This window comes from Ictalurus punctatus, chromosome 4 (genome assembly GCF_001660625.3).
Source record: "Ictalurus punctatus breed USDA103 chromosome 4, Coco_2.0, whole genome shotgun sequence".
NCBI classification, from domain to species: Eukaryota; Metazoa; Chordata; class Actinopteri; order Siluriformes; family Ictaluridae; genus Ictalurus; species Ictalurus punctatus.
Genome location: NC_071284.1, coordinates 24,946,047 through 24,961,706, shown reverse-complemented (window position 1 = coordinate 24,961,706; position 15,660 = coordinate 24,946,047). Strand labels below are relative to the sequence as shown.

Genomic DNA, 15,660 nt, shown 5'->3' with positions numbered 1-15,660 from the left:
GACAACGTGAAAGAAGTTTCTTTGAAATCTTTGCAAACGTATTAAAAATAAAAAACAAAAAGCACATGTACATAAGTATTCACAGCCTTTGCTCAATACTTTGTTGAAGCACCCTTGGCACCAACTACAGCCTCAAGTCTTTTTGAGTATGATGCTACAAGCTTGGCACACCTATTTTTGGGCAGTTTCTCCCATTCTTTTTTGCAGGACCTCTCAAGCTCCATCAGGTTGGATGGGGAGCATCGGTGCACAGCCATTTTCAGATCTCTCCAAAGATGTTCAATCGGGTTCAAGTCTGGGCTCTGGCTGGGCCACTCAAGGACATTCACAGAGTTGTCCTGTAGCCAATCCTTTGTTATCTTGGCTGTGTGCTTAGGGACGTTGTCCTGTTGGAAGATGAACCATCGCCCCAGTCCGAGGTCCCGAGCGCTCTGGAGCAGGCTTTCATCAAGGATGCCTCTGTACATTGCTGCATTCATCTCTCCCTTGATCCTGACTAGTCTCCCAGTTCCTAGCAATTAAAAAAAATCTCTACAGCATGATGCTGCCATCACTGTGCTTCACTGTAGGGATGCTATTGGCCCATGATGAGTGGTGCCTGGTTTCCTCCAGACATGACTCTTGCCATTCAGGCCAAAGTGTTCAATCTTCTTTCATCAGACCAGAGAATTTTGTTTCTCATGGTCTGAGAGTCCTTCAGACGGGCTGTCATGTGCCTTTTACTGAGAAGTGGCTTCCGTCTGGCCACTCTACCCTACAGGCCTGATTGGTGGAGTGCTGCAGAGATAGTTGTTCTTCTGGAAGGTTCTCCTCTCTCACACAGTCACACTGGAGCTCTGAGTGACCATCGGGTTTTTGGTCACCTCCCTGACTAAGGCCCTTCTCCCCAGTCGCTCAGTTTGGCCGGGCAGCCAGCTCTAGAAAGAGTCCTGGTGGTTCCAAACTTCTTCCATTTATGGATGATGGAGGCCACTGTGCTCATTGGGGCCTTCAATGCTGCAGAAATGTTTCTGTACCCTTCCCCAGATCTGTGCCTTCATACAATCCTGTCTCGGAGATCTACAGACAAGTCCTTGGACTTCATGGCTTAGTTTGTGCTCTGACATGCATTAACTGTGGGACCTTATATAGACAAGTGTGTGCCTTTCCAAATCATGTCCAATCAACTGAATCAAGTTGTAGAAACATCTCAAGGATGATCAGTGGAAACAGGATGCACCTGAGCTCAATTTTGAGTGTCATGGCAAAGGCTGTGAATACATGTGAGTACATGTGCTTTTTTTTTTTTTTTTTTTCAAATAAATTTGCAAAGATTTCAAACAAGCTTCTTTCACATTGTCATTATGAGGTATTGTTTGTAGAATTTTGAGGAAAATAATGAATTTAATCCATTTTGGAATAAGGCTGTAATATAACAAAATGTGGAAAAAGTGAAGTGCTGTGAATACTTTCCGGATGCACTGTAAACAGGTTTTTTTTCGTATGATTTGCTGAGTGATCAGAAAAAGAGTAATTAATAAATCAGAACAATCCTGAGGAAGAGCATTTAACAAAGATATTTCCTTACAAATTATGAAAGCCTATGCTAAGCAAGCAGTTTGTGCCTAAGAGACTGCATTTTGGATGAAAGTTTCCAGATATTCAACTCTAAGAATAGACTGGTTACATTAGAAGATCTGTAAAGGCATTATACGTATCCTTTTTTTTTTTTTTTTTTTTTTTTTTTTTTTTTAATAACCAGTAGATGAAATGCGTATTTTATGTTAGTTAACAACCAGAGCCCTTGTTCCTCAATATTCTCGTCTTCTTACTGTCCATGATGCTGTCCAACTGTTCGTTTGGAAACTGTCAACAGAGTGACTCCATTCAAATTGGTGAAATTTTTTGCATGTAAACATAGCCACTCACCAACATAGTGGCTGAAAAACAATATTGGAAGAAAGGAAAGAAAGAAATTAATGAATTGTTGAGGAAATTAATTAATCAGTGAGGCTGAATCAGGAATGATGCCTCATCTTACAACCATTTTGGAACTGAACGATGCCAAACATGGTTTAATTATTTTTGACTGCTTCTGTTTAGTTACATTTGGATGACAATTTGCCAAGACTGGCATAGTATAAAAACTGTTAGAAATACAAAGAAGTTTAATGAACACTTGTTTACCCTGCTGAGTTAATATTAAGTACTTGCTACACTCACACATGTAATTATTGTGATAATGATAAAACTAAATGCCTCTGGAAAATTGACTAGTGGATGAACAAACCATGAGGAAATTAGAAATACCTCTGCAGCTGAATTCAAAAGGACAGTCATTTTTGTGTGTATGGTACACATTTGTGTCGTGTCTGTATGCTTGTATGAATAGTAAAACTAGATGGAATAGTAGCTTAAAATTGTAAAAAGTTTTAATTGATTGTTGCTGATCATTTATTGTCTCCAGTCCCAAGAACATTACAAGGCTAGTTTATCTCAAATTGGCAAATTAAACATTTGCCTTTCTATAGGCAATGAAAAAGGGATGAAATCCCTTGCTTATCAGACACGTTACATATATGGCTTCTTATATGTATCAACCTGCAGTTCTCGCCTGGTGTACCAGTGAAGCTAAGCAGGGTTGAGCCTGGCCAGTACCTGGATAGTGTATACACTTGAGACAATTAGACTTCTACTCTTGCACATATTTTCATTACCTAGCCAAAACAACACAACTTTAGCTTGCTAACTAAGCTAAGTTGCATGGTGTGCTGAATAGCATAAGTACTTTTCTGATGTAGTGATATGCAGCTATAAACTTCTGCAAAGCTGTAGTGTTAGTCAACAATTATTCTTTAACTTTAGAGAATACCTATTCAGATGTTTGTTGGATAGCATGTGTGCACCTCATCCATGTCACTTATAGTTCAGACTGTTGCCAAACTTCTTGTGGCTCGCAATGTGGCATCAGTTCAAGTTGTTTTAAAAAAAAAACACACACACGAGTGCGGTTGATGTAATATGATTAGGTCTTCATGGAGAAGGCTTTTTTTTGGCATTATCAAATGGAGAGAGATTTAGAATCTAGAATCATCCTATGGTCATAAATTTGTTTTGGATTACAGTAATGTAAATAGACTGCAATCAAAGTGAACTCATCCAGATTGACAAAAACCCTCATACATATATAAAGTTCATAAGAATTGTGTGTTTCTTTCAGGGACTGCTGACAATGAAGGCACTCCACAGTGGATACGCTGATCCAAACAATCTGGTGTTTGAGAATGTCACTGTTTTAGGACTGAGTAGCCCCCCCACAACTGTGACCATCGAAGATGGCAACATAGTCACTGCTTTGCCAGAGTCCAACATTCAATATGACTCAGTGAAGAAGGTAAGTGTATGTTTTCCCATACTGTGAATACTGTCCAATCCAAATGCATAGTCAATATAGTGACAACAAACTATTCCAAAACATTAACTTTATTCTTTAACCATTCTTTGGTAGAACTGCTTATGTGCTTAGGGTCATTGTCTTTCTGAATGACCCAGGTTTTCTTGAGATTCAGATCATGGACAGATGTCCTGACATTTTATTTTAGAATTTGCTGGTATAAAAATTCAAAATTCATTGCTAGCAAGTGATTGGTGATGGCAAGCCACCCAAACATGCAACAAAACAGGCCCAAACCAAAATACTACCACCACCATGTTTCACAGATGGGATAAGGTTCTTATGCTGGAACGCAGTGTTTTCCTTTCTCTAAATATAACGCTTCTCATTTAAACCACAAATTCTATTTTGGTCTCCTCCATCCACAAAGCATTTTTCCATTAGCTTCCTGCTCTTGCTCTTTTGCAAACTGCAAATGTTCTTTTTAGAGAGCAGTCACTTTCACTTTGCAACCCTTGCATACACAACATTGTTGTTCAGTGTTCTCCTGATGGTTGACTCATGAACATTCATATTAGCCAATGTGAAAGAGGCCTTTATTTGCTTAGACGTTATCCTGGGTTCCTTTGTGACCTCGTGGACTATTACATGTCTTGCCCTTTGAGTGATCTTTTGTTGGTCAACCACTCCAGGGGAGGGTAACAATGGCCTTGAATATCTGTCTGACTGAGGATTGCTGGAGTCCAAACTCTTAAGATATGGTTTTGTAACATTTTCCAGCCTGGTGAGCATCAACTCTTTTTCTGAGGTCCTCAGAAATCTCCTTTGATCATGCCATGATACGCTTGTGAAGATCAGACTTTGATAGATCTATGCTCTTTAAATAAAACAAGGTGCTCACTAACATCTGTTTGTCATTCCGTTAATTGAAAACACTTGATTCTAATTTCACCTTCAAATTAACTGCTAATCCTAGAGGTTCACATACTTTGTACTCACAGATATGTAATTTTGGAGCATTTTTCTTAATAAATAAATGACCATGTATAATATTTTGAAATTGTGCTTCAAATTTTGTGAATCCTTTAGAATTGTTTTATGCCAATATGAGTATTTTGGTGAATGTGAACATTTTGAGTAAGGAAACATTTTGTGTGTAAAAGCACCAGATGAATTATGAATGTGAGTTCTGTGTAATTGAGAGTATTCTGTGAATATTAATAGTCATTTGAAGTAATTAATAGCTGAAAGAGCACTTCAGATTAACATAATGCCATATGCTGGATTTATTGTCCTCACTCGTTTGGCCTGAGAGGCATGTGTGTAAACGTGTGTGATGGGGAACTGTTTTGTAGGTGCTACATCTGAGAAATCTCCAACTGCAGCTGGGGAAAGATTACAAACTCGCCTGGAATTCAATCGTTGACGATTTACAGCGGTTTGACTGCTATCCAGGGGAAATGGCCACTGAAGAGTCCTGCATAAAAAGAGGCTGCATCTGGGGGGTAAGTGTACATGGAATTAGATATGTAGGAAAAGTCCAGCCTGAATGAATTGTATATGTTTATAAATAATGTGTGGTATTCAGTGGTGTCAAAGATTTATTTTATGATGAAATTCTGATTGGCATTTTTTGGTTTTAACTTATTTAATATGCATGCTGGTCTGCTTTTGCTTTGGTCATCAGTTTCCTACATTACCCACAATGTCATGCTGTCAATACTAGCACCAGTGAGAATACAACCCTTGCTTTATCACAACCTAAACAGACCAGGGCTACGGCACTGTAGTCATTTAGTCTGTCTAGTTCTCTCACCTCATTATCTGAACAATCTGCTCAAACAGATACATGGTGAAGCCACAAACAATATAAGCTATGGTGAAACATGGTAATCTTGTAGGTCATTAAGTAGCCAAGCTGGTAGCTGACCCCCATTCCCCCAACCTCCAAACATAACACAACTATGTTATATACAGTGAGGGAAAAAAGTATTTGATCCCCTGCTGATTTTGTACGTTTGCCCACTGACAAAGAAATGATCAGTCTATAATTTTAATGGTAGTTGTATTTGAACAGTGAGAGACAGAATAACAACAAAAAAATCCAGAAAAACGTATGTCAAAAATTTTATAAATTAATTTGCATTTTAATGAGGGAAATAAGTATTTGACCCCTCTGCAAAACATGACTTAGTACTTGGTTTAAAAACCCTTGCTGGCAATCACAGAGGTCAGACGTTTCTTGTAGTTGGCCACCAGGTTTGCACACATCTCAGGAGGGATTTTGTCCCACTCCTCTTTGCAGATCTTCTCCAAATCATTAAGGTTTCGAGGCTGACGTTTGGCAACTCGAACCTTCAGCTCTCTCCACAGATTTTCTATGGGATTTAGGTCTGGAGACTGCCTAGGTCACTCCAGGACCTTAATGTGCTTCTTCTTGAGCCACTCCTTTGTTGCCTTGGCCGTGTGTTTTGGATCATTGTCATGCTGGAATACCCATCCATGACCCATTTTCAATGCCCTGTCTGAGGGAAGGAGGTTTTCACCCAAGATTTGACGGTACATGGCCCCGTCCATCGTCCCTTTGATGCGGTGAAGTTGTCCTGTCCCTTTAGCAGAGAAACACCCCCAAAGCATAATGTTTCCACCTCCATGTTTGACGGTGGGGATGGTGTTCCAGGGGTCATAGGCAGCATTCCTCCTCCTCCAAACACGGCGAGTTGAGTTGATGCCAAAGAGCTCCATTTTGGTCTCATCTGACCTCAACACTTTCACCCAGTTGTCCTCTGAATCATTCAGATGTTCATTGGCAAACTTCAGACGGGCATATATATGTGCTTTCTTGAGCAGCGGACCTTGCGCGCGTTGCAGGATTTCAGTCTTTCACGGCGTAGTGTGTTACCAATTGTTTTCTTGGTGACTATGGTCCCAGCTGCCTTGAGATCATTGACAAGATCCTCCCGTGTAGTTCTGGGCTGATTCCTCACTGTTCTCATGATCAATGCAACTCCACGAGGTGAGATCTTGCATGGAGCCCCAGGCCGAGGGAGATTGACAGTTCTTTTGTGTTTCTTCCATTTGCGAATAATCGCACCAACTGTTGTCACCTTCTCACCAAGCTGCTTGGCAATGGTCTTGTAGCCCATTCCAGACTTGTGTAGGTCTACAATCTTGTCCCTGACATCCTTGGAGAGCTCTTTGGTCTTGGCCATGGTGGAGAGTTTGGAATCTGATTGATTGATTGTTTCTGTGGGCAGGTGTTTTTTATACAGGTAATAAACTGATATTAGGAGCACTCCCTTTAAGAGTGTGCTCCTAATCTCAGCTCGTTACCTGTATAAAAGACACCTGGGAGCCAGAAATCTTTCTGATTGAGAGGGGGTCAAATACTTTTTTCCCTCATTAAAATGCAAATTAATTTATAAAATTTTTGACATGCGTTTTTCTGGATTTTTTTGTTGTTATTCTGTCTCTCACTGTTCAAATACAACTACCATTAAAATTATAGACTGATCATTTCTTTGTCAGTGGGCAAACATACAAAATCAGCAGGGGATCAAATACTTTTTTCCCTCACTGTACATAAAATTAAAAGCTAGAGAAGGCACACTGGTGACATGATCATGGAGCCCCTACACCAATATAAAAAGGGATTCATCTACACTTGTGAAGTGACCAAATGCCTGATATCTCTGGACTGCAAGACCCACACATGCCACATTATAACCATTAAAACCATTGCTGTTGAAACAGTACGTACTAATCAGTATGTGTGTGTATTATGATTTAAACACGCTGTCTTCCCTGTTTTTTTGTTTTGTTTTGTTTTGTTTTTTTCCTGAGCTCGTCCATACCAGTGCATTGTGGGATTGTTTGACTCACACAGTGATGCGCCATCAGAGTATTTCTCTCCTACTGTTTCTTGCATATGTAGAATTCAAACATACTACCCCTCTGGCACACTACTTTTCGCCTACTATATAGTAAGTAGATATGTGGTTTCGGATGCAGTCATTGGCTGCATCCAAAAACTTATGCAGCTGACTTGTTGCCTCACTGCCCTATCAGCCACTGACTTCAAAGGTAATGTTTGCACACAAAGGTACCTCTGGAAACAGTTTCAGAGAGGTTGTAATATCATTGCTAGGTTATCAGCTGCTCGTTACTGCCACCTGGTGGATTCAGTGTAGGATTTCAGTTCATGATTTCCCCTAATAAAAACAGGAAAAACAAGCTTATACAGTTATATATTAACTGTATGATGATACTCAAAAACCTTCTTGATGAACTCACCTGCCAAAGGTTTGTGCACCGGGGGAGAAGATTGACAATGGCAGCTACTTTTTACTTAAATACAAGCACAGAGGTAAGTCTTAATTGCAGGTTAGGTAATTCTCATAGGTTCAAATAGGTTTTCATTTTCTATAATAAACTAATTATAAAAAGCAATACTGTTTATTTTTCTGAGCTCGACCAGAATCGACTAATGCTACTCCCCTTCAGACGAACACACAAAGTATTGTGGGATATCAAAGGCAGTGAAGGATACAGCTATGCTGCCTTCAAAAATCGATCATATAAAGGTATCTCATGAGACAGGAAGTGAAGCTAACTTTGGATTCGGACGTGCCATGATGCCTTCCTACCTTGGAATGCATCCTCCGAAGGCAGCATTTTTCAGTTTTCGGATGCAGCTATTGTATATTTGTTGTGGATAATCCACCATGTGGCGTCTTCTGGGTCTGGTCCACCAAAGGTATGGCAAGCGCGAGAGGCTAAACATAGACGGTGCATCACAAATCCTTTAATAGGGGACTTTACCACGCTGTGCCTGTCCAATGCCTCTGGTGGCCTGACTGTTCTATGTGTCTATATCTGATGGGGAAAGGAGAATATTCTTTGTTATTTGTTATTTGTGTTATTTATCATATACATATTTTATTTATTGATTTTGTTGTTTATTTGTTTATTAATGTTCCGAATAATTAATATTTGTTATGTACAGATTGTATCTGTACAAATACTCACCTTATACTTACCTGTTTAATAGAATTAGCCATGTGGGCAGAGCCGTGACTATATAAGCATTGGTACCAACTAAGTACCAACTAAATAGCTTGATCCTTTGTGTGGAAGGAAGCCCAGCTAAGAGCGTTTGTATATATTTTGTAAAAATTTAATTGAATTAATGTTTGACATTTTCTTTTCTCATCCACTATTTAAAAAAAAAAAAAAATATATATATATATATATATATATATATATATATATATATATTTTTGGCATGATTCGGGACAGTTTTTTGAATGGACACTATAAATATACATCATTGCACAGACGTGCTATTGTGGTTAAGCCATCATTTCTTTTATGGAAAGCTTCTACCAACACGCCTTCTTTACAAGTGGTGTCAGAAGTGGGCTGGCTAGACACAAATCAGTGCCTGTTGGGAAATGGACCACGAAGGGTCTAAGGTCCCAGAAGAAGTCTGTACAGGAGGAGCAAGTGGCTTAGGACATGATGGATGAAGAAGGGGAAGGTGTTGGGGTATGGCCTAAAGCCAGCTCCCCTCAGCACACTCCCGGTGCAAGCACTACCCAGGGTGAGATGGTGGCTATGATGCGAGACTTCCTGGTGGCACAGCAGAAGAGGGACTCATTCATGACCTCCGACACCTCAGAGTCTATCCAGCAACCAAGATCACCAACCAAGCAATCAAGATCACCAGAAACTACTCCAAGTCCAAGATTTGATCTTCCCACACCAGTGGCCCATCACCATATAGCACTGTCTGCAGAGATCCCTCAGGGGAGGGTCTAGCCAGCTTCAGGTCCACATCAGAGGACTGGACAGCCATATGTGCCACATCAGGAACCCAGGATGCCAGCTTATCATGAAGGGGAGGACATAGAGAACTACTGAAAATTAGTTCTAAAAACTACCTGGTCAGGGAGGCTACCAAGAGGCCTACAGCAACGTTCAAAGAATTACAACAATTTCTGTCAAGTACTGAATGCTCCCTACATGTGACAACAATCCCTCGAATTCTTCATGTCTCTGGCCTATGGGGTAAGGTGGCAAGCCGGAAGTCTTTTTTAACCAAATAAATAATAAATAAATAAATAAAAACATCCAATCTCCCAAAACCATGTGGAATAATGTATTATGGTCTGATGAGACCAAAGTTGACCTTTTTGGCCATAATACCAAAATATATGTTTGGTAGAAAAATACACAGCACATCACCAAAAGAACACCATTCCCATGGGGAAGCATGGTGGTGGAGGCATCATACTTTGGGGCTGTTTTTCTTCAGCTGCATCTAGGGCTTTAATCAGGGTTGTGGGAATAATAAATAGCTCCAAATACCAGTCAATTTCGGCGCAAAGCCTTAAGGCTTCTGCTAAAACACTTAAGATGAAGAGGAAGTTCACCTTTCGGCATGACAACAACCCAAAGCAAACCTCCAGATCAACGAAGGAATGGCTTCACCAAAACAAATTTAAGGTTTTGGAATGGCCCAGCTAGAGTCCAGACCTAAATCCAATCAAAAACCTGTGGGGTGACCCAAAGAGAGCTGTGCACAGGAGATGTCCAGCCATTTTGACAGACTTAGAATGCTGTTGCAAGGAAGAATGGCAAAATATCACTAAGTCAAGATGTGCCAAACTGATTGACTCTTACCCAAAAAGATTGAATGTTGTGATAAAATCTAAAGGTTCTTCAACTAAGCATTAGTGTGCACACTTATGCAACCAGATTATTGTAAATTTTTTATTCATATTCTTATTCATATTAATGAATTACTATCACTTTTTCCCCTGTATTTGTCTCCAGTACACACATCTAAATGGTGTGCCGTGGTGTTATTTCCCCTCGGATTATGGCTACATTGCTGAGACTTCACAGGAAATGCCATACGGATGGAGCTTTAATATCAGGCGGAATGATAAATACCCTGCTCCACGTATTTTATCTAGAGACATCAACATACTACGGGTGGAAATCAAATATCTGACTGGACACTCCCTACAGTTTAAGGTACAGACCCCTATAGCTGCCAGAGCTTGGACTGTGGCAAGACATGAATTGGGCTGTAGGTTATAACATTGATTTACAGAAGTATGAAGAAAATAAAATATAGAATTAAATAAAACAAAGAAAAAGAAATACAATCTATAACACAATTAAGTATGAAAATATTTTAAATAAATAAATCTTACAGACTGGCCATTGTTTGTCTCCTGCAGATCTTTGATCCAGCTAATAAGCGTTATGAAGTTCCTGTTCCTCTTCATTTACCATCCAAACCAGATGTACCGGAGGAAAAGAGGATGTACACAGTAAATTTCACAAAGCAACCATTTGGTATTCAGGTGATCAGGAAAAGCACAGGAACCATCATGTGAGTTTATAGCTTAACAATTGTTTTCCAGAAATATGTGATTGCATCTGTGTAGTGTGATCAAAGTCCATGTCTTTGATTTTAAAATATCAAGTAAGGTTTGGGTGTTTTTTTTTTTTTTTTAAAAAAGCACACTTAATAACCAGAAAACACAACTGCAAGCTAACATAATAACAGGATTAAAACCAAAATTTAAAAAAAAACATGAAAACTTCTCAAAATTATGTGAGATATTCTCAAAATGAAAATTCTTTTCACAATAAAGTTTAATATGAAATATTTGTCATATGTTCACATAAAAATGCTATTGACATTGCTGATGTGTCTCACTGCCTTTAATTGTGACACAAATTGTGATACATGACAGATGTGTGGCAAGTATCAGCTTTACTCTTACTGGAGTCTCTATGTGATCTGAACTCTTCGTCGCTTTTTGGAACACTTACCACAGCAAAAAGCTCATTGTGCCCTCCCCCAACATCATTTACATAATTATTATTTGTAACTCACTTGCAAAATGCCCACAAATAATATTATCAGATTGCACCTGTACACCAGTCAATCGTTACTGTTTAATCTTTATTTGAGTAAAATAGGTACAGAATGCAGTACTTGGTAGTGCACTCACATTGTTTTCGTAGCTGTTTTGATGTTAGGAATGTCACCTTTGAGAAAGGAAATTTAGACACTCAACCAAATTCTTCTGCCCCTTTCACTTGATATTGTTCCCCTGGAAGATATAAACTAGAAAATATAAACTAGAAAAGGGCATTTTGTGGCCTAAATATTGTCAGGTTCCATCTGGGTTAAAAAATAAATCATATAGGAACCTTATAATACCAAGGTCATGATTTCACTACTTGTACAGTGCAATGATAGCCAACAGTCAGAGTATGAAAGTAACCTGTGCAATTGGCATTGCATGCAAGATGCAACCTGATGCATAATATATGCATACCCTGCATGCATGCATGCAGTATACACAGATACTGAGAAGGAGAGAAATCATAAATTGTTCTTTTTAAACAAAATTATATCTAGTATAATATCTTGTAATTTTTTTTAAGAAAAGGTATAGTCAATGTAGTTCTTAATTGTGTTATTTTCACTTTATTATTAAAATTGGGAAACAATGAATTAGATAATAAGATTCCCTGGGACCTAATAAAGAACATTTTGATCATCATTATGAAGTAAATTCATATTATGTTAAGGCAAATTCCAAATATAATTTGTGTATATTTTCTGTTTGTTTCTTTTCCTGAAGTTGGAATTCGTCTGTTCCTGGCTTTACTTTCTCTGACATGTTCATACAAATTTCAACTCTACTTCCTTCACAATATATCTTTGGCTTTGGGGAGACGGAACATACAAGCTTTAGACACGACATGAACTGGCACACATGGGGCATGTTCAGTAAGGACCAACCACCAGGGGTGAGTAAATTAAGCACAACTGCACAACACACACACACACACACACACACACACACACACACACACACACACACACACACACACACACACACACACTCCTTATAATGACTATGGCTATGCATACTCTTCAAAATTTATCCCTAACCCCTGTAACCAAAAAGGAAACTTTGTTTTTATGTTTATTAATATTTTTGTTTATCTTATTTATTTATGTATGTATTTATTTATTTATTTATTGGGGGGCAGTTGTCCCACTGAACATTTGTCCCACTGGAATTTTTATATTTGAATTTATGCTGAAATAGTAACATGAATTGTAATTTGAATGTGTTTAGCCTATGTGTAAATAAACTGTTTACATTTTAAAGGTACACAATACATTTTCCTTGAGAGTACCCCCCCCCAAGTTACAAGCAAATTATCAGTGAAAGGTGCAAATTCCTGAGTTGTATATATTTATTGAGTTGAATATAGTTCAAATGAAATAAAAAAAAGTATATGTATTCATTGCTTGATGTACGGTAGAAGATGAAACAATCAGTATTTGTAATGGAGTAACTATGAAGCAAGTTGTCCGTATCGTTGTCAAGAAATAAAACTTAAGTATTGGTATCATAAAGCAAATGAGATGACAAAATCAAACTCATGGTGCTAATTGCACAAAATTCATTTATAAGGACATTTTGTATTGATGTTTAGTGGGCATTTATTTTGGCAAACTATACCATGAGGCACTACTTACACATGCACATATAACATGAGAGCCTGATTTACATGAAAATACAATAGCCAATTTATATGAAAATATGAATGGTAATGGAGCATGTGTATCAGAGTGAGGCCAGCAGGGGTTGGACATAAATGCATACATATTTTTATTCATGCTTTTGTGAGAATCATTATCAGTCACTTGCAGGGGTCAGAACTCATAATATTAAAATGTAATTAACAAAGGTGAATCCTTTCGCAGAGTCAAATGGGCAGATAAATCTCAAAACCGGAAAAAACAGGACATTAAAACTAAACTAGGAAGGAAAAAAGGAGGAAGCAAGCAATGATTGGTGCAAAACATAAAGAACATCTTAAAACAAATAAGATCAGCTTTTCCACGATGGCCCAGTCATTCCAGCATTCAAAGTGGTGTCACGATTCCCCCTTGAAGCAGTGTGCTCTAAGCGCAAATGCGCGAGCACGTGCTTTTCCTCTGTCGACCTTAGTGACATTGGGACACGTGTGTTTTTGTTTATGTTTGTCATGTCTCCTCCCTGTTCCGTCATTGGCTGGGAATTCACGTGGGTCTGTATTGCTCCCAGCTGATAGCAGTTTACACGCTAATCATGTCCGCATATATACCACGCGCTTCCCAGCACACAACGCGGAAGATTAAGAAGTCGTAAATAGTAAGTAAGTGGTTAGCGTTAGTTTAGTTCGCGCTGGATTATCCGCGTCCAGTCCCTCGCCTTAGTTCGTGTCTTGTTTTGTTTAACGACCTAGATTCCTGCCTTGCCCCGTGTATGCCTGTTTGCCAATCGCCTGACCTCTTGCATGTTTATGGGTTACGTTTTGGATCACGTTTAGGATTTGTCTGCCTGCCTGTCTCTTTAAATAAACAACTGTTATCCTGCACTTGCATCCGCCTTATCTCTGCTCCGTCACGATTTGTGACACGTGGTCTTAATTGGCATAACTGAAATAATGTTTCTCAATGAACCACATTATACTTAAATTGAACCTGCATCCTCAGAGGGATCGTAAATTAGTCCTTACTTGATAGCTGCCAATCCAGCAGGGTGATGTGTTTCCTTCAGGAGATCTAAAGCAAGATACCACAGTTTACAGACATTTTAAAGGCAAACATGAAAAAACTAAGGAGCAAATGTATAGCTCAGGCTAGAAACAGAGAACATAAGTTATTTTCAGTTGTTCCTCTTATTTTAGTGCACTAATAGAGAGACTTAATTCTGTCTTTACTTTTAGTAAGGTCATTATCGTTTATCATTTAATTTTCTGACAGTTGAGGAGATATGGAGATGTTAACTAACAGTTTCAGTCCTTTACTCACTTTTTTCACTCTCTGCAGTATAAGTTGAACTCTTATGGTGTGCATCCCTTCTACATGGGCCTGGAGCCAAGCTCTCATGCTCATGGAGTCCTGCTGCTCAACAGCAATGCCATGGGTGAATCACTCACACACACGCGCATACACAATTCTGTATGGGAGTTTTTAATTTACCTAATTTATCCCAAGTGTCTGAAAATAAAACCTAGCTTATGGACTAAATCTGCTTTGTTTAAAAATAAAAGATGATGACAAATTTCTTGCCACATTTAAAGAAATTGTGTACTCATCACTCAGTTAAATTTTCTTCTGTGACCATAACTGGTATCCAGTTTTAATACCCATCTTAAGTGACTCAATAGCTGGAGTGTTAGTTGTGAAGACTCATTTTTGTCTAATCACACCATTTAAACCACTTTTGGAAGTAATTATGGATACATGATATTTGTAGTTTCAATGTGTCTTAATTTGTGCCCTTAAACCAAGGTAGACAAGCAAAAACAAATGCTGGCTTCAGACAGAATTATGTATAATATGTGATTGCATAGCAAACGACATAATGCACAGAAAGTAAAAAAAGAAAAAAAGAAACTCAAAGGAAAATGCCTTGAAAATAGAAAATGCACAGCAAAACAAGTGAAAAACAAATGGGTGGACACAACTGTAATAAATTGGCTGAATGAAATTTAGATTTACATATAGAAAAGCCAAATGAAAACGTCTCGGTTATGCATGTAACCCTGTTCCCTGAGAACAGAACGAGACGTTGCATGAGCTTTACGCGGTAGGAAGCGCCCTCGAGCGTGACCGGTATCTGAAGCTTGTGTAACATCATGCCTATTTATAGGCCTGCCATGATCAGGTGACGTGGCAATTAAGTGCGTCACATAATATAATAAAGGCACCTGTGACCCATGCCGTCAGCCTCTATTATCTAAAATGAAGACGCAATTCACAGGCCTGCCCCAGTATGACAAAGCTATGCAATGTCTCATTCCCTTCTCAGGGAACGGGTTACATGCGTAACCCAGACCTTCCATTTCAAAGGGAAATCAACGTTGCGTGATCTTTATGCTGTGGAAACGAGGATACCCACTCCGTCATACTGAGGGCATGGCCTGTTCAAAAGGTTTGAGCCCTAGAGTCACAGCAAGACACTGAAGGCTAGGGTGTAATGTATATCCAGGTTGTAATATCGAATGAATGTGTGCTGCATAGACCACCGCAGCACATACATCCTGTAAGGGTACACCTTTGGGCAAAGCCTTCAAGGAGGCGACCCCCATAGTGGAATGAGCCCCTATGCCCAGAGGCATAGCGAGACTGTGCACCTCATAAGCGATAGAGATGCGCTCCTTCGACACAGCATCACCCCTACTATCGCCGC

At 39.1% G+C, this 15,660-nt stretch overlaps 1 protein-coding gene across 2 annotated transcripts in view; it reads left to right on the top strand.

Moving 5' to 3' along the window:
- Positions 1 to 15,660, top strand: part of si (sucrase-isomaltase (alpha-glucosidase)) — a 136,249-nt gene that overhangs the window by 84,100 nt on the left and 36,489 nt on the right. For both annotated transcript variants that reach the window (XM_017466605.3, XM_017466606.3), the window contains exons 24-29: positions 3,200 to 3,373; positions 4,729 to 4,878; positions 10,211 to 10,414; positions 10,624 to 10,778; positions 12,046 to 12,214; positions 14,295 to 14,391. In XM_017466605.3, coding sequence (XP_017322094.3) covers positions 3,200 to 3,373; positions 4,729 to 4,878; positions 10,211 to 10,414; positions 10,624 to 10,778; positions 12,046 to 12,214; positions 14,295 to 14,391 — 949 coding nt within the window. The remainder of the gene's footprint in view (positions 1 to 3,199; positions 3,374 to 4,728; positions 4,879 to 10,210; positions 10,415 to 10,623; positions 10,779 to 12,045; positions 12,215 to 14,294; positions 14,392 to 15,660) is intronic.